Below are 22,153 nucleotides of genomic sequence, written 5' to 3'. Positions count from 1 at the left end.
TTTACTATCTGGAAAAATTTGAATCCAGACAAGAACTATTTTTATCTAAGAAACTATGAAGTTTCCTTTAACCAGGAATTATGTAATCAACTCCATTTTTTCAATTTCCCTTTGCTGCCACGAAAGTCTCAAGTTAACGCTAATTACAATACCATATGAACTCAGGGAGCTGAACTATTGACTTCCTCCACCTCCTACATGGCATGATTTTTTAATTTATAATATGTGGTCATTTCTACTCATACGTTACTATGTAAGAGACTTTTAATGTGAGTAGGCTCAAATTCCTTTTGGAAACATGAAGTATACATCACTTTCTTTAAAATAATTCATGTGGAGAATTTTGTGGATTTCTGATTCAAAGGCAAAAATATAAGTGATGAAGACTGTGCTATTTCTTTTTCTCATCTCATAAAACAAGCTGCCGGTTTAGACCCAATATAGGATTGCTTTCCAAACCTCCGAGTACAGAACATCTGAAAGGATTTTATGTACATATGGAGCCTGGGAACCTGCCAAGTTCAGCTCTCTGGCAATAGGACCACAAGAACCTCTGCTTGCCATAGCTTCTTGTTCTCTCACAACAAATGAAGACAGATAAACTTGTTTCAGTTTGAGCCAAACCTTATGTAGTAAATTCTTATATTTTCATGTTATCTCAGTATCTGTTCTGTACCTAAGTTGGACATTCTCATACCAGAAGCAAGACTTCAACACCCTCAAAGTTTCCACTTCTCTACTTCCTCTGTTCCTCTCAGATATTTTCTTTGTATAATCACCTCCTGGTGACCACTTCCCTGTGGAACAGTCAGGTACAACCCATTTGACTTGCCCTCTTAACTGCCTCCCCCCACTCCGCAAAGATTGTAAAGATCCACTACACCTACAATCTCTCTGTCAAAGTGTAACTCTACCCAGCTTGTGTTTGCTGGTTAACGCTCCTGCTGGGGTAAGACTTTGGCACACACAGTGCAGTCCTGTACTGCTGTAAACTGAAGGGGACAAGGGGACATGGGGGTTGGGGATGTAGCTCAGTGATAATTACAATTGTAATGCTAATTACAATACCATATGAACTCAGGGGACCCAACTATTGACTTCCTCCTCTCCTCCTACATGGCATAATTTTAAACCTGGGTTTAATCCCCAATACCACAAAAAGCAAAAAAAACCAAAAAACCCCAGCTTTGACCCACAAGTCCTTCCTTCTCTCTCTTGCTTTCTACCCACAGGTTGAGTGTGCATTTCCCAGAGGGCCCACACTTCCTGTGATCTCTACCAGGAGCGCTGGCCTCTTCTCCCTGGGATGCGTAAGTAATACATGGATTCTTCATTTCATGTGGTTTGTTCTTCTGCCTCTGGTGTGTCCTACTTGTCCAAAAGAACCAAAATGGACTTTCCTCCTGAAAAGAGCTTTCCTACAAAGTGGCTATCTTGGTAGGAATAAACTGGACACAGGTCAGACAAGAGCCCCAGGGGTGTCAGCCAGTATAAACAACGCTTCCCAGATCACACACTGAGGCATGGGGCTGCTCACCAGGATAAGGAATGTTCTGGGAAAGACACCGATGTCCACCTCCCCTGCTGCCCCATCTGGATTTACAACCACTCTCTCAAGTCCAAAGCACGGGAAAACCATGACACCTTGCTCCCCAAAGGTGATAGTGAACCATTACAAGACACGGAAATTGGTACTGTCACATATTTGTGTACTAGAAAATAATTCCTGTGTGAGGAATATAAATTCAAAAATATAATCATTGTTTTGTCATAAAATTGAAGATTTCTTTTACTTTCTCCAGTTTTCTAAAATTTGCAATAAATAAAAAATTTCAGTTTTTCAAGTTGAGTGGCATATAGCTTTTTTGTAACTAGATTTTAAAAACAAAACTAAATTTAGAATAGTTGTGTATAGTTTATTATCACTCATAGGATTTTTTAAAAATATTTTTATTTTAGTTGAAGTTGGACATAATACCTTTATTTTATTTATTTATTTTTATGTGGTGCTGAGACTCAAACTCAGGGCCTTGCACATGCTAGGTGAGCACTCTACCACTGAGCCACAACCTCAGCTCGTCATAGGAATTTTTTTAAAGGAAAGTAAGTTATATATAGAACATCATGTTTTTAATTTCTAGATTGTGGATGGCATATCAGAATTACATCTATCAGCTTTAAGTAATAACTGTTGTTTTTTAGACATAGAACTATCAGGAGGGCTGGGGATGTGGCTCAAGCGGTAGCGCGCTCGCCTGGCATGCGTGCGGCCCGGGTTCGATCCTCAGCACCACATACCAACAAAGATGTTGTGTCCATCAAAAACTAAAAAATAAATATTAAAAAGTTCTCTCTCTCTCTCTCTCTTTAAAAAAAAAAAGAACTATCAGGAATTTTTAAGTTAAGCAAAAAAGAAATTAAAATTTTGTTTAAATGAATACAGGTACCTATGTTAGTTCATATACTGGTGTTTTAAATTACATGCAGAACAGGATGAGAACAAATTCTGTGTTTAATAGAATACCTTGAACAACACTGACTCTACTAAACACCAACATTTATCAACAGTCACATTTCAGGTAAAAGTTCTAAAAATAAAGATAATCATAAAAGTTCACATGGTGAAAATCCAAACTTTTCTACAATGCTGCTATGGGTCTGATCCCAATCTTCTCTGCATAATTGTGCTATAATTTAAAACATAATATAATTAAAGTAATAAAAACCTTTACAAACCCAGTAAAGACACGTCGGCTATGATGAAGTATCCCCCATCAGGAACTATGGGTTTCAGGCCAACACTTTCAAGTAAACGCACCATCCGATCTCTTTTTACTTCTAATTCTTTTGGCAAAGAATTAAAGTAACACTCTGGGTCATCCATGCGCTTGATATCAATCCAAAGAGCTTGAGCCAGGGCTTCCTGTATATTAAGGTTGAAAAATGTGGAGAGGAAATATGGTAATGTTAGTCATTGCTCAGTTTATTGGTATAATAAATAAAGATCATCTGAGTACTATTATTGGCAAAAAGATCATTCAGGAAATTCTGGTGAACCTATATGGAGGAATCAGTTATAAGAAAATGATTAAATGTAACTTGACAAACTCATTCTGAGTCATGAAAGTCCAAATTGAAAAGAGTAAGTATTATCTAAAGATGGTTTATTTGGTTAAAAAAAATCATTAAGATTGAGGTGAGATGCAGAATGATTTGCCAAATCTAAGTCTGAAAAATGACCAGAGAAAGGATAAAGCAGTCAGGTTTCCCCATTACTGGGAGGACACAGGACATGAGAGATGACCCACTGTGTTGAGGAGGACATGTACTCCCCATTCCCCATAGTGTGGAAATCCTAGCTATAAACACTGATAACCCTGAAACGTAGTCTAAATGAAATAAGGATCAGCAATGAGTTTCTGGAGCATGTGGGAAACTCTTCTACCTCTCTCTAAGCAAATCAGAAAAGCCAGGAAGAGAAGCCGGGTCAAGAAACAAGTTAATGTTAAATGCAATGGACTTAATGTTTATGTCCTCTAAATCCATTTGTTGACTTCTTTTTTTTTTTTAATATTTATTTATTTATTTTAAAGAGAGAGAGACAGAGAGAAAGAGAGAGAGAGAGAGAGAGAGAATTTTTTAATCTTTATTTTTTAGTTTTCGGCAGGCACAACATCTTTGTTTGTATGTGGTGCTGAGGATCGAACCCAGGCCGCACGCGTTCCAGGCAAGCGCGCTACGGCTTGAGCCACATCCCCAGCCCCATTTGTTGACTTCTTAATCCCCGAGGTGATGGTATGACGGGGCTGGGCCTCTGGGCAATGATTAAATCAAGAGCACAGAGCCCCCAGGAATTGTATTAGTGTCCTAATAAAAGGGAGCTAATTCGCCCCTCCCACTACTGTGTCCACTGGGAGGACAAAGTGAAAAAGTGACATTCATGAGGAAACAGGCCCTCATCTGATGCAGAATCTGCCAGTGCCTTGATCTAGCACTTCCCAGCCCCAAAACTGTAAGAAATTTCTTTTGTTGATAAGCCACCTGGTCTGTGGTCCTTTGTTATAGCAGCCTGAACAGACCAAGATGTAAAGGATCAGGCAATGTCTGAAGGAGGCAACAGGCCAGGAACAACTAAACAGGGCAAAACCAGGATACACAAAAAGAACAAAGATCTGCACGTGCAGAGAGCAGAAGCTCAGCAGGCAAAATGAACAGGGATGGCTTAGAAAGGATGGTATCGGAGCCAATAAGGAGATCCAGGCAAAGAACCAAGAACTGGAATAGCTAAGAGAGAGAGAGAGAGAGAGAGAGAGAGAGAGAGAGAGAAAAGAAAAGAGCAGAGTAGTTATTTTTTTCTCTCTCTCTCAGTTCATAAAGTTTATTTTTGTATTTTAGTATTCTGTACTGAATACTAAATGAACAAACTTCATTTAAATGCCCACTATGTGTTAGGCTCTGAGCCTAGGATACACAGATAAGTTAGGGAGGAAAATACATAAAGAAATAAATGTCACTCTGTGAACAGGAAGCAAAGTAGTCAAATTTTAAGGAGATGAACCAGAAGCAAAAGATGTCAAGAACTAAAGGATAAATTCATTCACTCAGTAAATATATATTGAAGAACTATATAAATGTTAAGCTTGGAGTTCAGGTAAGAGTTGGAAATAAAACAATTAACAAGCTATAATCCTTGTTTTATAGAGTTTCCAATTAGTACAGTCTGGAAGGGATGAGGGTGGAGAGGAGAAAACAAATAAATGAAAATGGCAAGATATAATTTGTTTTGTTGGAAGAACTGAGAGAAGTTCAGTGCGGCTGAACAGCAGCAAGAGGTCCGACATGACAAGAGATGAGAACACAGAGCAGGCTTCATGGCAAAACAATTTAGCAATAAAATAGCATTAATAATTCCACAGTATTAAGAAACCAGGAACCAGTTTCCAAACATGGCTGAGGGAAAAACAGGACACCTAGCTGAAATGGAGAATAAGGTGATGCAGAGAAAAAAGATGCTTGAGATTCTCAGCTGTATCTTTTTCTTATTCATTCACTGTAGAAGATAGTGTCCTAGAAAATTCAAAGTGCAAAGACATAAGTAGTCTAACTGCAGCATTATCCTGGACTCCTCTCTTTTTCTCAAAACCCATAAAGAATCCATCAACAAAAACTGTTAGTTTAACTTCAAAATATATTCAGAATGCAATCACTTTTCGCCAAGTCTCCCATCGCCTTATTGGCTCAATTTACCGGCACTTCTCTCCTGAATCTTTGGAAAGTCTTTCTCACTCACTAACACACCAGATCTCCTTGATGACACAAGCCAGAATATGTCATTGCTGTGCTCAAAACTCTCCAGTGGCTGCCTGTGTAGTGACATTGTCTTAAGCAACATAGTCTTAAGAGTGACATACACAGCTCAGCTTGATCCAACCCCCAGCTATCCCTCTTGTCTTAGGTCCTCCAACTCTTCTCTCTAATTATCCCATCCCAGCCTCTATGCTGGTCACTGATACAAACTGCCAGTCAGATTGTCAGGGCATTTGCATTTGCCGTTCTCTCAGTCCACAGCATTCTTCTCTAGGTAACCACCTGACTGCTAAACCTCCTAAAGTCACCTTAATGAGGCTCACAAAGATTACCGTATATAACATTGTATATTCCTCCCTTGGCACTCTATATTCCTTTTCTTCTCTGCTTCACCTTTTTTTCTTTGCCTCTATCAGCTTTGGACACCTTATATTTTAAAAATACTTGTGTATTATTTTGTCTGATCTAACTTCAGTACTCAGAAAACAGTTGTTAAATAACTGAATGGATTTATTAAAAGGATAATATGACTTTGATATATAATAAAACTGGGCATAGTGGTACATTTCCTACAATCCCAGCTACTCAGGAAGCTGAGGGAGGAAGATCACAAGTTCAAGGTTAGCCTCTGCAATTTAGTGTGACCCTGTCTCAAAATAAAAAAGAACTGGGGATGGAGCTCAGTGGTAAAGAGCTCCTGGGTTCAATTATCGGTATCAAATGGATCCAAATATTAGATCTGGCCTTTTTCGTAGTATTACTTAAAAAGAGAAAGAAAGAAAAGAAAAAGAAAGAAAGAAAGAAAGAAAGAAAGAAAGAAAGAAAGAAAGAAAGAAAAAAGAATTTCAATGAAACCTTTTCCTATTAAGCAGGTATTTGTTCAAAGGAAGCAAAAAAATTAAGTCAATTCTGTGAAGCCAATACACTTTAGTCTTTTGTCCTTTAATTGCCTTCTAGAAATAGAATATTTTTTCCACATGTTGGTTATTCACAGAATGATAAATAGATTTGTTTCTGTAAATAAACACAAAAGTAGAAATAATATACATTAAAAGTTCTGGTACCTACTCCTGTCCCTATCAACTAATTTCATCCACTTCTCTTAAACTCCCAAATAGCCACTTTTACTAGTTTCTTAGGATCTTTCCAGAGTTCCTTCAAGAAAAACATAAGAAGTCCCCCTTTTCTTACACAAAATGTAGCATAAATATATGTATACATTGTGTTTTTTTTTAACTTCATAATATATTCTGGAAATTTTTCCATATCAGTACTTTTAAAGTTTCTTGTTCTCTTTCTTTTTTCCTTTCTTTTAAATAGCTATTGCAGTAGATGGAATAGTGTCCCCCAATGATGCTTGTATCTTCAAACTCATAACCTGTAAATGTCACCTTATCTGGTAAAAGGAACTTTACAGATGTGATTTAAATTAAGAGTCTTGGGTTGAGAGAGTATTCAACAGGGATCATGTAATTACACAGGTCCTTATGAGGGAAAGAGGAGGTAGAAGAGAGAAGAGCCAGAAAGTTATGTGTTGGCAGAAAGCAGAGGTTGGAGGGATGTGACCATCAGCCAAGGAATGCGGGCAACCTTAGAAGCTGGAAAAGGCAAGGAATTGATTCTTCCCTACACCTCCAGGGGGAATGCAGCAATGCCAACACCCACCGTTTAGCCCTATAAGATCCATTTCCAGCTCTGACATGTAAGATAACAAACTTGTTTTGTTTTAGGTCACTAGATCTGTGGTACTTTGTTATAGCAGCAAGAAGAAATTAATAAAGTCATATAACATTTTGATACTTGACTAGATCAAGGTTTATTTAACTACCTGTCCATAGATGGGTAGTGGACTAAACCCAATCATCTGCAATAAACAGCCACATCTATCCCTATCTTGCATGTGCTGATAATAGCTCTAGCGTAAATCCTCAGAAGATGGATTGCTGTTCATAGGGTTAGCAATCTGTAATTTGCTGAGTGCTGCCACCATCCTTCAGAGAGTTGGTAGCACTTTGTATTCCCCACAGCAATGTACGTGTGTTCAAAGAAACAAAAGAAACAAAACAAAGCTAGCCCCATAACAGTGACTATGCATCTGCTCCTCAATTCCCAGATTATATTAGAAGGAAGGACCTGGAGGGAAGAATAAAGTCAATTCAAACATGCAAATAAAAGTGACACCTCCACCAACAATCCATGTTTCAACCCCCTGTTGCTCTAACACCTACCTGTAAAGGAGTTGCACAAGTGTAAACAGTGTTTTGTTGAACCGTCTGTAAATGTTTTATCAAATGATTGGGACCAATGGTCCAGCCAAGCTGGGAAAGAAAAAAATAAAAACAGGTTTCAAAAATTTGTCTAATAATGTGTATCAAATTGGAGACAGCAGTTAATGCAATTGTTAAATACAGGCAATTCAGAAATGTTCATGTTAAGGCCAGGCACAGTGGAACATGCCTATAATTCCTGGCAGCTCAGGAGGCTAAGACAGAAGGATGACAAGTTAAAGGCCAGACTTAGAACTTCCTGAGACCCTCTGCCCCCAGCTCCAAAATCGGGCTGGTGATGTAGCTCAGTAGTTGAGCACCCCTGAGTTCCATCCCTAGTACTGCATCTGTATACACACATATACACAGAATAAATTAAAAAGAAAAAAAAAAAGAAAGAAATATTCACACTATGAAAGCAGGCATTCATACTTAAAATTTCAACACTATCCTTTTGGTGTGAGTTTCTAACTGGAGTCTCTAAGCAATGTCTTCTTCACTGAGCTCTGCCTTTGGAAGGTAAACAAAGCCTGCAACCATTACTAACCTTCCCTCCCTCTACTAATTTGTGTCTTCTGGTATTTCCAGTGGGAAAGCTTGTGTGAATTATAGATACATGTAATTCTGAAGGAGGGCCTAGAGGACTCTCACATCATCAAAACATCAAAGCCTTTGAGTCTGGAGGCCTCCTTTTGATGCTCCCTGCATCTTGGCCATGTTCAGTAGGGATGAGGCTGGAAGAGAACTGAGTTTCAATTGGATGCATTTATTTTTTAATAAACAGTATGGTGGTTAAGTACATGAATTTTGAATTCAAGTCTGCCATGGCTTGAATTCATCAGCAGTATAATCTCAGGCGAGATATTTAACTTTTCTGTGTTTTATTTTATCATCTGTAAAACAGGGATAATAATTGTACCCATCTTATAATGTTATAAGAATGAAAAGAATTAGTACATGTAAAACACTTTAGAGTCTGGTACATGTAAATGCCAAAATATTCATCATTATTATTTTTCTTCTTTTATGCTGAACTTCCTTTGCAAAGAAAAAATAGCATCAGTTGATCACTTATAAAATAAAAAATTACCTAATTTTTCTTACTTTTAAAGATGTTATTGGATCTCAATAAGAATGAAGCTCAAAGTCAGGTACAGTGGCACCAGTCTATAATCCCAGTGGCTGGGGAATCTAAGGCAGGAGGACGGCAAGCTCAAAGCCAGCCTCAGCCACTTATTGAGGCCCTAGGCTACTTAGTGAGACCCTGTCTCAAAATAAAACATAAAAAGGCCTGTGGATGTGCTCAGTGGCTAAGAACTCCTAGGTTCAATCCCTAGTACCAAAACAGAATGAAGTTCAACATGAAAGTTGAGTAAATCAATAAACAAAAGATGATTAAGTATAAAAACTTATGTAATGTGAATATATATACATTTAACACAAAAACCACTAAAAAATATAATACATGCCTATTTTTAATAAATTTAAAAAAATCTGGGGATGCTTGGCATCAAACCCAGGGCCTCTCACATGCTAAACACATGCTGTACCATGAGCTACATCCCTAAATTCTTATTCCTCTTACCTTCCAGCCGGTCACACTGAAAGTTTTCCCAGCACTTCCTATTGTGACTGTTCTTTCCCACATACCTGGAAATGTGGCTGAAAAAAAAAAAAAAGGTTAAAAAACTGCTTTCCAATCAATCTACATTTAGTAGAATCTAAAAACAAAGGTACACGAATTCAATGAAAACAAATATATTAATTACAGAGAAGTTAATATAGTCATATCAATAGGTTTTTTTCAGATAGTCCAAACTCAGCTGAAAATGTTGCAATGCTTTAGAATATACAATGTTGTACCAAAATAACATGTAAATAGATTTAATAATTTTAAGTGGCAAAATTATTCCCATGGGCAGAAGTGGCAGGGATATCAGTAGGCAGCACTTCAGGCCAGGCCAAGTGGCAGCTGTCATACGAGTTGTGGCAACCAGTGCTCAGTGCTAGGAGTAGCTGTATGTCAAACACAATGATCCTTTGGCATGGTTTTAGTTGAGATTGAGTCCTGATTACTGCACAGCCTCCCTTTATTCTGCTCATTTTCTGAGTTTGTTTCTCTAAGCTTCTCAGAGCAATGATTCTTAAAACGTGGCCCCACACCAGCAATACCAGCATCACTGTAAGAAAGGCAGTTTGTTTGGCTTCATTCCACACCACTGAATCAGACACTCTGAGGGTGGGCCTATTAATCTATGTGTATGTGTTCTGCTTATGTCTCATGGATTGAGAGATAAACCCCACATCATATAATTTGCTCACTTAAAGTGTACAATTCAGTTGTTTTCAATATACCCACAGAGTTGTGCAACCATCACTACAATCAATTTTAAAACATCTTTCCACCTCAGAGGGAGCTCTGTACTCTTTAGCTTCACCCTCTAATAACTCCAACGCCACCAACAACAGAAGCTGTAGCTGAGTTTATCAAATACACACATTTTCTCTGAAAGGCACATGACAGCCTTTTTGTGCTTAGGAACACTAGCCAGCACTTTTGCACTATGCTTTTGGGCAATTTTAAACAGCAAAATCACCATGTAGGATGCTTCTTATAGATGAACTAAAGCAAGAAGAGTATCACCTTGTTCAGCCTCAACTGGGAATGCATGTGTTGGGTGAGGCAAATTTCTGGTCCTTCTTTGAACGAAGTGCTGTGAGTATCAATTACGAGGTTGCAAATGTATTTTAGGGACTGGATGAATTTGCAAATAAAGAATTTATAATGAGAATCAACTGTGCAAAGGTTTTTAAGTTGATAAAATCTTTAAAAATCATTCATTTATTTATTTGTTCAGCCCTCAGATATGTATTAGCAATTAACCCCCACAGGGGCCCTCATCTGCACCTGACTCTTACCTTTACTTAAAAAAATCCAACCATAGAACCAATTCATCTGCCTTGTCATACATTTTGCAATAGTTCTCAAAGTATGCTGACACCCTGGTGATCATGTCAATGTATAGGACTTTAAAAAAATCAATTTTGTTTTCTTCCACACAATTTTTTGAAGCTTTTGGCAATTGCTGCGATTTATCTGACAGTGAATGCTATGTGCTGTGGAATAAATGAATCTTGGTGAATGGATCTTAATGGCAAAATCAGAAAAATTCAAATGTGTCGGTTTCAATAGGTCTTTGTTACTGACAAGTATGAATAGCACTGTGATTTTCAATTGTCAGATTTCTGTCAGGAAGAATCACTTCTAATTTCAAGACAGAACTGCTCCTCATTTCATCATGTCACTATTTTATGATGCACAGAATGCTGTGGTTTCAAGGTGCTATCCGAGGAATGTTTTAGAATACATGATCTCTGCAACCAAGTTTATACTCTTTATTCTCATATAAAAGTCCTTCAGGATGCCCTTCTTCCCTATCCTCATTGGTGCCAGTCACTGTAGCACACCCTTACAAATCAAATCATTTATCTTTCTAAGTCTATATTGATCTTTCATGCCTCCCTGTCTAAGGATGTGCTCATTATCTGATAGGAATTTAGTTTTCATTTCTCATCTACTTCATTCCATCTTTTGCCTACTGCTTTTCTGATTCACTCCAGCAGTTGCGGTCTCCTCCCACCTTTACATCTGTTTGGAATATATGTTAGAAACAGTCACAACACGTGCCACGACTCATTATATACACGTGCACTAATTTTTAAACTTAATTTATTTCTCTCACAGAATCTTTGAGTCTTCCTTTCATTGTTCTTTTTCTATTTCCTATTCATTTATTCAACAACTACTTTCTCATGTCTACCACCTGCAAGATCCTATTCTGAAAAATGGAGATTGAGAAACCAATGTAAACAATAATCTCTACCATCTTGTAGTTTTCAAGTAAAATACGTAGATTCTGATATTTACAATAAAGAGGGGAAAAGCAAAATAAGGTAGAAAATGGACAAAGCAAAGTCCAAGGAGAGAAGGGTCACTATCTTAAATGTGAAGGTCATGAAAAGTGACATCAGAGCAAAGACCTGAAGGAGGGAATAATTGGGAGAAAGTGTTTCCAGGCAAAGGAAGGGCAAGTGCAAACACTCAAAAATGTTGCAGCTTAGCTTACAAGTTTGAGCCCCAGAAAACACGGGCATTTGTGAGATGGCCCAGTAGCAATGGCAGCATCCCAGGCAAGGACAGAGAGGCAGTGACTTACTGTCCCATAATTCCTTCTGGTTGCCTTGGCATTTGGCATCTTGCACAGCACTGAGTATAGAACCATTCAGGAACAATTGTGCTCCTTCTGTCTAATGTACTGATACTGAAGAACAGCAGGATTCTTGCTAAGAAGCCAAAGAGCACTACTCTGTTGTCTTCTCAGCTTTACATTGTGATGTGAAATCTCTTTCCCTAAGTTTAAGTTTGTACTGTTAGTCTGTCATGCTGTTCATTAATTCAGGAGAGAAGAGTCATTCAAATAGCTATTTTTTAAGGGCTCAGGCAGATGTCCACTACAAGGTCTATTTTAAAGCTGGCATGGGATCCTTTCCCATCAGTTGCTCTACATGTGCCCAAACACATTTAGATTTGTGACTCTGTGTAATCATCAGTACCTATTTTTAAATGCTTATTTCCAGTATATACAAGCCATTCATAAACTTCATCACTGATGCAGAGTGTGTCATATTTGATGCAAAGGTCAGCAATTACTTGGAGTTCCTCTTTGGTGTACACCTACACATATTAAAGGAAAGAGCGCAGCCAATTATTATTCCACATGTGGGAAGACAACAGGTCAAAGACTGTATAGAGTTGAGAGACTCGCTTACCTTGCCAATGGGGTTGTGTGGAGTATTTAGTATAATGGCTTTGGTTTTAGAATTAAATTTACTTTCCAATTCTTGAGGATCTAATGTCCAGTCAGAACTAGACCATTTTTTTCCATCAACAGGTTTCTAAGCATGAAGAATAAAGATGTGATTTAATGTAATGAATTCATTTTGCTGTCTTACAAATAAATATTCTAATAAGGAAAAAATTAGAGAAAGGCCTGGTCAAGATAACTGACTACATGACTAACAAAGAACATAAATAGAAATAACTGGGCTTTAGTTCTGCCTTGAGAGCTCAAGAGGACCAGAGTCTTATGTGCACACCTGTTAAAGGAAAAATGAACCTGTCAACATTAACAGCTGTTAACATGCCTGTTTTCTTCCCCAGGGACCAGCCGTAACTAAGGTTAATGTGTGATACTACAAGGCTAATGGAAATTCTGTGATTCCTCTTAGTGTATTAATTATTTGAAAAGACTTAGAAACTTCATAGTTCCTTTTGGCAAAGTAATTGGTATTTTCAAGAATTTTTTTATATATATATTTTATTTTTTAGTTTTCGGCAGACACAACATCTTTATTTGTATGTGGTGCTGAGGATCGAACCCAGTCCGCACACATGCCAGGCGAGCGCACTACCGCTTGAGCCACATCCCAGCCCTATTTTCAAGAATTCTTAAAGCATATGAGCTGAATGGCAAACTTACAGATCGTAGGGGAATAAATACAGGTGTTGCTCCAGCCATTCTCACCATGGGCTCATAGCAGTCATAGAAAGGGATCATTATTATGACCTGAAATAAAAGCAAATAAGAACACAACATGCGAATCCTTAGTTCACTGTACAAATATTGTGTACTTACAAGGCACTATACTATATTCTAAGATGTAGCAGTGAAAAGGGTGAGATTTGCCTTTAGGAAACGAATGTGTGAGGGCAAAAGACTTTGATATAAACTCGTTCATGGAGTCTAAGTTGCTGTCCTCAGTATTTCTGGGAAACCTATACATGGGCTTGCAGTGGGGACAATTAAGATGTATATAAAATTTACATGTACATAGGTAGATTTATAAGGGGAAAAGCACCATACCTTTCATTACATTTTTTAAAGGGATATTTATTCTAAGAAAAACTGTTAAGAGTTTCTTTCTTTGTTAATTTTATTTTTTGTAATTGTGGATTGAACCAAGGGTGCTTACCCACTAAGCTATATACCCAGTCCTTTTTATATTTTTATTTTGAGACAGGGTCTCACTAAGTTACTGAGGGTCTTACAAAGTTGCTAAGACTGTCCTTGAACTTGGGATCCTTCTGCCCAGCTGTCAGAGTGCTGGTATTACAGACAGTGCCGAGAGTTTCTTTATTTTTCAAGATACAAAATACAATCCAGAATATAATTGATATATTAGATAGTGATGAGATCATAAGGAAAGAGAACACTGCAATGCTGTCTGGCCTGGACTGCTGATTTACAAACATTACCTTGAGAGTAAAGGTGTTCTTTCTTCTCAAAAGTATTTTGTAGCAAAGAGCAGATGCAGGGAGATCAGTCAGAATGCTATTGTTCCTGTCTGATACCCACAATTTCCATTCAGGGACACAGTATCGGGAGTCTTTTTCTCCTAGTCCTTTAGAATATTCCTTACCCTCGGCTCCTACAAGCTTTCTCCCAGTCACTCCTGGCTGGGCTCCCAGGTTGAGTGGCCCACCTGCCAGCACCCCTAACTTTTTGACTTTTTATAAGGAGAATCCGAATGCATAATTTATAACCATCATTACATTCAATTTTTCTTTTTACCTTTTTAAAACCCAGCCATATTTCATGAAAATTTCATCTTATTATAGTTTCCCTATTTAATTTGTTGCATAAATTCAAATAATTGTTATCTTTGGAATAAAGAGTAAAAATATTTTTATGGATAAAAATGTAGACAAATTATTTTTGAAAAACCTGACAATAATGTATAATTTCATAAATGTATAACTTATCTCATTTAACTTTTTGCTGATTAAATGTAATGGTACCCAGTTGCTATTTTAAATATGCACATTTTACTGTCTGTATTTCTTGTGCTGTGTGCCTTTCACATGGGAGTCACATATCCTAAAAGCCCCTTGGCACTAGTCAACTCAGGCTAAATACAGCCTGCCAAGTACAGTGGGATAAGCTTAGTGTCAGGAACAAAGGAGGAAAAAGAAACGGAGCAGGAATGAATCCTCCTCCAAGTGGACAATAAACTCTTTGTCCATCCATGAGGTTCTCAGGAACTAAGATGATCACCTGTGCAACCCTGGTGCGAAACTCAGTGCTCAATACAAGGTGAGAGCTCCATGAAAGAAAATAAACCAGGAAGAAGGGAGGTAGAGCGGACAGGGTGCACCTCACGTCCTTTACCTTTCTGATGGACTAATTCCCTTTTTTGGAAAGTGCACATTGAGCACTCGTTATCGTGGGTGCTGGCAGCACAGCAATGGCCAAGTTCTCCCAGAACTTATATCCACTAAGACAGACTTACAATGAATGAGAAGGCAAGTCAATAAACGAGATAATTTTAGATAGCAATACACTATAAAGAAAATAAAATAGGTTAGTTTAATAGAGAAGGGCATAAATGTGGTTTCAACATATTAGATAAAGTGATGAAGGAAGAAAGAGAGAAAAGAAGTCCCAGAGCTGATCTGTGGCTACTCCAACACAGTCAGAGTCTGAAAAAGCAACCAAGGATCAACAGCATCAAGACATGAGATGAGACTTTCCCCTACATTATAGGTTAAAAGAGATTGTGTATATGAGAGTGTGACTGCGGTCCTCAACTTGTTTCTTTAAGTATCACATTGTCTGGCTTAGTGGAGAGAATTTCAGTTGCAAAATAACAATTCAAGATAGAGAGTGGTATCTTGTATAAAGGTGATATGATAAAGAGCCATAAGAGTTCAAAGAAAGTTAACAATATAGAGCAGAATAAATATTCATACTTCAGACCAGCTTACGCAATGCTACTGTGGAGCGTTCTAGATCTTTATTACCCGGGTTGATGGCTTCTCCCTTTTGTCGCTGGTATAAATTATACATTCTCCACCACTGACTAACACAGCATTCCTCTTATTCCATTTTCAAATCTGTCTCCTCTACACATAGTGAATCCCTTTTAGGTAAAAACTGTCTTTTAAAATGTTCTTTCTCACAGTGCCTAACACATAGGAGATTCTCGGTAATTTCTGAATACGTGAAAGAGGTCAAGAAACATGAAAGCAAGGAATATTAGAAGAACATCAGGGAGGCAGTGGGAGACGGCTATAACAGGTGCCCCAATGCTGATCTTGCATCATGGTACTAACGGCAGAAAGCACTAGAACATCCTGATTTATTTATCTTCACACTGCACTTCGACCTTGATTCTGAACACAAAAAAGAAGACCAAATAAATACTTGCTGAATGAGTTCAGATTAAAGGTCATTTTTAACAATAAAAACAAAGGATTCTTTTCCCTCATCATTGCTAGCCTTTTCTACCCACTCTTATCTAAGTAGGTTATAAAAATAAGAAAAAAACTAATGCAATTAAATGGATGAATCTCTCAGATATAACTATAAACAAGTACATGCTGTATAATTCTATTTATGCTAACTAAAAGAGGAACCAGAGTGAACCTGTTGTGATAGAAGATTCTCCAGGAGAATACAGACTAAGAAGGGGCAGGAAGAAGTTTCTGGGCTGCTGAGAATGCAGGTTGTCTTTCTCTAGGTTGTAGTTATGGGGAAATTTACCCAGCTCCACATTCAGGATAATGTGAACTTCACTATGTGTGCACTAGACTTTAAAAGTAATTTAAAATAGAAGAGAAGGCAGAGTAAGTAAAAGATTCAAAGGTTGGACAAAAGATAATGATTAATACAGTATTACAATGTTGATATACTTACTTCATCTCCTTCATCAATTAACCCTTGAATGGCATTAAAAAGAGACCCGTATGCTCCTACTGTTACAAGGATTTCTTTATTCGGATTGATTTCTTTTTGATAAAACTTTTCATATAAGGAGGACAGAGCTTTCACAAGTGGCGGATGACCCTGTGAGATTACAAAATAAGAAAAAACCTTGAATTTGATTAAGGAACCTAATTACTTGTGGTAAAGACATGCACACTACTGTTAATGTGACAGCAAATGTTAGGAGGAAAACAGAGTATTACTCATATTGATTGTCAAGACAGCAGGAGTTGCCAGTCGAGGTGGCACATACCTATAATCCCAGCAGCTCAGGAGGCTGAGGCAGGAGAACTGGGAATTCAAAGCCAGCCTCAGCAACTTAGAAAGGTGCTAAGCAACTCAGTGAGACCCTGCTCTAAATAAAATACAAAAGAGGACTGGTGATGTGGCTCAATGTTTAAGTGCCCTGGGCTCAATCCCCAGTACCAAAAACCAAACCAAAACAAAACAAAAACAAAACAGCAGGAGTTATCAGTAATAACCACTTTCTTTCTTTTTGTGTGTGTGGTGCGGGGATTGAACCCAGGGCATGTGAGGCAAGCACTCTACCAACTGAGCTATATCCCCAGCCCTCCTCTTTCTTTTCTTTTTCCTCCCTCCCTCCTTCCCTCCCTCCCTCCCTTCCTTCCTGGCATTGAACTCAGGGGCACTTAGTCACATCCAGTCCTTTTTTGTATTTTACTTAGAGGCAGGGTCTTACTGAGTTGTTTAGTGCCTTGCTAAGTTGCTAAGGCTGGGTTTGAACTCGCAACCCCCCTGCCTCAGCCTCCTGAGCTGCTGGGATCACAGGCATGCGCTACTTCGCTTGGCAATAACCATTTTCATAAGCGAGAAAGAAAGGATTATAAATGTACAAAGTCTGAGGCATGTAGAAATTCCCTTGTTTAAAATTTTCTTTTTAATTAACATGGTAATTATACACAATTACAGGGAACAGTGTGATAATTTGATATAAGTATACAATGTACAAAGATCAAAGGGTAATTAGCATTTCCATCTCCTTATCATTTTTTTAAATATTTGAATCCCTTTTTTCATTCCTCATAAGGCACTTTTTAAATTGATGAATCTAGGTAAAAGTCACACTTATTGATCTTTTCAAAGAACCATCTTCCAGTTTAACTGATTTTCTCTACGGCTGTTCACCTCACCTCTAGATGTTCATCATGGAGTTGAATGTGTCTGGGGAGGAGGTATGTGGAGCAGGTCTGAGGAGGATCTACGGGGAGCAGGGATCCCACCCTCTTAACCCTGTGACATAGTTAGACGAGTAGAGACAAGACACAGAATGACTTCCTCCATATCTTGTCTTTTCCCATTTCTACACTGTCATAAAAGGCGAAAACAAATGTCTAGCTGTGTGACTCTACTGCTTTTAGCACAACAGATAAGAAGCTATAGTTCAGAGGTTCATTTTAATCAAGAAAATGTGGAAATTCCAGGCATTTTACTACAGAAGAATGAAGAAAAGGGAGGATAGAGAGGAAGAAAGTAACCAATTAGAAATAGGATATTAATTAGGTCAAAGGTGAGGGTGCATGAATGTTAATGACATTAAAACACACACACACACACACACACACACACACACACACACACACATTTAAAGGAAATATTCTCCCAGGCTGAGGTTGTGGCTCAGTGGTAGAGCACTTACCTCACATGTGTGAGGCACTGGGTTCACTTCTCAGCATCACATATAAAAAATGAATAAAATAAAAGTCCATCAACAACTTAAAAAAAATATATATATATAAAATATTCTTCCTTCTGTTGTTGCCCTAATATACAGATTTGGAAAGTAGAAAAATAAAGGCCCAGACTAAAAGGACTTTCCTAGGAGATAAAGGCAAGGGGGAAAGTATCTGTGGGCCCTGGTTTGGGACAGGGGACCCCAGAAAGCCAACAACACACACATGACAGAAGTCCACACACCTACAACACAATATAAAACATATGCCTTTAGGGTCCCAATGCACTTACAAAGCCCCGTGTGTACTGATTCAGGCTATCGATCAAAGCGACCTTTGATAACTCTTCTTTTACATATGAAGGAGGGGAGATATCTGGAAGGCCTTGGCCAAGATTCACGACAGAGGGATCAGCAGCCAATTTTGTAAATTCAATCCTAAGATTAAAACAATAAGACTTAAATTTAGACACTCAAATTGCAAGTTTCATACAACAATTTTATCACCCACAATCTGAGTTTACCTAATAAAATGATGGCTGAATTAATGAACTTAATGTTCATTTACAGACCCCAACTCCATGATTCCCATATTTTAAATACACACATATAAACACAAATACGTGTGTGTGTGTGTGTGTGTGTGTGTTTATTCCTTTTTTTTTTTTTTTTTTTCCCCTCAACCATTCCTAACTGCTGCTAGGTTGTCAATTGTTAGCAAACAGAACTAATTCTGGGTGCAGTGTCACATGCCTGAAATTCCAGTAACTCAGGAGGCTGAGGCAGGAGCATCCAAGTTTGAGGCCAGCCTCAGCAACTTAGTGAATGAGACCCTATTTCCAAAAAGGCAGGGGGAGGGAGGGAGAGGGAGAGGGAGAGAGAGAATGAATAAGAAAAGTTCATGGAAAAAAAAAAAAAGAAAAGTTCATGGTTTAGAAGGAAAGTTCGATGAGGGCATCCATTAAATTAGGTTTTTTTTGGTGCCCTGTGCCTAGTGCCTAGCAGAGCTCGCTTCATTTGCTAGATGAACACATTAAGGCATGGATGGCTAACTTCCTTTCATTTCTATCTGATGAATGAATTAAATGAATGACTTCAATTTTCAACTATGGATGTAGGTAAAAATCCTCAAATAATTAAAAAAAAAAACCTGGAAATTCTCATCAAATTACTATTGTTTATTCTAAGATACTCACCATACATTACGGTCAAGTCCTTCAATTCTTTTCGAATTTTTGAATTTCAGAGACATTTTCTGAAAGGCATAAACATTGAAAGGATCTTTTACTTTTTTAATCAAAATTTGAGGTCAGTGAATCATGTGTTACTCTTCCTTTTCTGTATTGTCTCTGTGTCAATAGTACCACCACAGAGAGTTCTAGAACACAACCCAAGATGCTGAACATTTCATCTCCTACCTACATTCTAGAGTGCTTTTAGTACCTACAATCATCCTACTCTAAAGAGAAAATATCATCCTAGTCTAAAAAGTTAATCACTTTAAAGGCCTGAAATGCATTAAAGAGAACAATAATTCTTTAAAAAAGAGAGAGAGAGAGAGTTTAGCTGGGCACAGTGGCACATACCTATCATCCCAGTGACTCAGAAAGTTGAGTATCACAAGTTTAAGGACAGCCTAAGCAACTTACCAAGGCCATAAGCAACTTAGCAAGACTCTGTCTCAAAATAAAAAAAAATAAAATGGCTGGGAATGTATCTCAGTGGTAAATTGTTCCTGGGTTAAATCCTCAGCAGTAAAAAACAAAAACAAAAACAAAAACCAACCCATTTAAAAAGTATTTTGAGGCATATCAGATTGTTTTTCATAGGATACACCAAGAGTTCCACAAGAGAGGAATTGTTTGTCATCCAGGAAGCACTCAACAAGTGCTCTCAAACTACTCAATAAAGGCTTCCAATTTAATAACAGTTAACATTAAGTACTGCATGTGCACCAGGCACAGATCTCATGCTTCACATAATTATCTTGGTTAATATTCACATCTGCCCTTTCATTATGAGCACATTTACATATGAGGAACAGGAGGCACAGGGAGGATGAAGTTTACACAACTTTTCACATCTGCCCAAGCCAGAAGCAGTAACATTCACATTCAAATAGTTCAGCCCAGGATTTGAACCCATGCCCTGACTCCAGTTCTGTACTCAGAACTGTCAACTTCCACCTGTCTTTTACATAAGAACTCCTAAAAATATTATTGGCATGCTGTTGCCTCTTAAAAGTATATTGGTAATATAGTTCAGGTCTACTCATGCCAAGCGAGCTAAAGCTATGGTAGAAAAATATTAGGAATTATAATTATCATACAGCATGCCTTTTTTAGTTCTTTAAATTCTAAAATTAAGTTTATGCTATCTCTCAAAAGTAACAAATTAGCTTTGAGTTCATTGTTAACAAGCTGATAGATATAAAAGAATGATTGACAGCATCTTTCCAAAGAATTTTATAATAGAATAGTAAAGCAATTTTAATTCAATCAGGGAGGGAGATAATGATAATGGTTATTAAATAGACCATTGTTCTCATTCTAGTCCCAATAATGGGACTAAAAAATACCTTGCTCAGTCTCCCATTTTTAATCTTTGATACTCCAGTGAAGTAAATCACACACAAATTCTCCAGAGGTTACAGGGTCTTCTAGAATAGATTATGATGAAGTCCCAGCTGAACAGGATGCTACTCTGGAGACTCTAATTATATAACTAAAGAGTCCCAGCATGATAGAGAGAAAAAGATATTTTAACAAATGCCCTTTGCTATCTCTGTAACAATGTCGAGAGCTTAATGATTCATTCAGTATGTGACTGCAAACACAAAGTAGATTCAAATAGATAATTTTAGACACTAAGTACAATTTTGATAATTGAACTCAAAAGGCACTTTCAGATTTAATTTTCGTTAACATTTGTATCTAGGCAAGTCTTTCCTCTGTCGGCTGCCGCTGCCTATCTCTCCTTCCCAACTCCACGTCTAAGCCCCTCTATTTTGTAGTCTATATTTTCTCCCTTCTGCACGTGATCTTTCCTCTGCTCCAAACGTCATGTCATTCTCTACCAATGTTTCTCAACCTCTTTTTCACCCTTGCTCCCCTAAGGAGACTCTTTGAGTTCACTGTTCACAAGCTAGTGAGTATAAAAAAATGATTGACAGTATTTTTGCAATAAATTTCCTAATCATCTTCCCTTCACGTAAGTAAATATTAAGGAATAAAATCTTGTCAGATAGGGTTGAGCTTTGGATGGCTATAAAACACTGTCACAACTAAAATTTATTCTCTCTGCAAAGCACCCATTTCCTTAAGGGCAATAATGCCTCTGCTGAGAAGGCAGGTTTCCTACTCAAGCCAATCCCTGTCCCCACTTTCCTGTCCCTGCAGTTGGCAAACTCCTACTTCCTCCTGCCACCTTCAGTCTCAAGCTAATCTTTGTTTCCTGCAAATCCTTCTCAGATTCCCCAAGTCAGGAGTACATGCCCCTCCCATGTGTTCCCATTAAATTCAGTAATTTCCAGCATTTTTTTTACATATTCTAATTTTCTGCTTATTTCTATCTGCCCTTAGATTGTTAGAACAACTTGTTCACTGATGTGTGTCAGTATCAGTCAGGGTTCTCCAGAGAAACAGAACCAGTAAAATGTATGGGCCGACAAGTCTGAAATCTGCAATGCAGGCCCCAGGTGGGGACTTGGGATGGTGAGGATGCAGCTCAAGTTGAGTCTGAAAGGCAGAATTCTCTCTCCCAGAGAGCAGGTGGGGGTTGTCTTTTTCCTCCTAAGGCCTTGGGCTGAATGAGGCTCCTCACATTATGGGTATTCTGCCTTCCCCAAAGCCTACTGACTTGAATGTTAATCTCTTCTAAAAAATAACTTTGTGACAACACCTAGCCTGGTGTTTAAACAGATATCTGGGCTGTGACCTCACCAGGTTGACATTGATACCAATGTATTGGAGATCTGGAACTGGTCCTTGTTCCCAGGTGTTGAAGATTAAAATTCTGAGAAATGCCAATGCAAGCGTAGAAAGCAAGTTGTATTTTAAAAAGGG

The 22,153-nt window shown here is 38.0% G+C and overlaps 1 protein-coding gene across 3 annotated transcripts in view; it reads right to left on the bottom strand.

Moving 5' to 3' along the window:
- Nucleotides 1-22,153, bottom strand: part of KYAT3 (kynurenine aminotransferase 3) — a 48,521-nt gene that overhangs the window by 10,672 nt on the left and 15,696 nt on the right. For 2 of the 3 annotated variants that reach the window (XM_081308751.1, XM_081308750.1), the window contains 9 exons: nt 19,286-19,344; nt 18,383-18,527; nt 16,331-16,480; nt 13,115-13,201; nt 12,405-12,530; nt 12,189-12,309; nt 9,160-9,236; nt 7,536-7,625; nt 2,737-2,923 (listed from right to left, as the gene is read on the bottom strand). In XM_081308751.1, the coding sequence (XP_081164877.1) occupies nt 2,737-2,923; nt 7,536-7,625; nt 9,160-9,236; nt 12,189-12,309; nt 12,405-12,530; nt 13,115-13,201; nt 16,331-16,480; nt 18,383-18,527; nt 19,286-19,341 (1,039 nt within the window). In that variant the 5' untranslated portion in view covers nt 19,342-19,344. The remainder of the gene's footprint in view (nt 1-2,736; nt 2,924-7,535; nt 7,626-9,159; nt 9,237-12,188; nt 12,310-12,404; nt 12,531-13,114; nt 13,202-16,330; nt 16,481-18,382; nt 18,528-19,285; nt 19,345-22,153) is intronic. The other variant, XM_081308752.1, reaches the window with a different exon arrangement.

This window comes from Spermophilus citellus (assembly GCF_964194105.1).
Source record: "Spermophilus citellus genome assembly, chromosome: 9".
In the NCBI taxonomy this organism is placed as follows: Eukaryota; Metazoa; Chordata; class Mammalia; order Rodentia; family Sciuridae; genus Spermophilus; species Spermophilus citellus.
The sequence above is the reverse complement of the archived record's forward strand: the minus strand, read 5'-3'. Positions and strand labels throughout refer to the sequence as shown.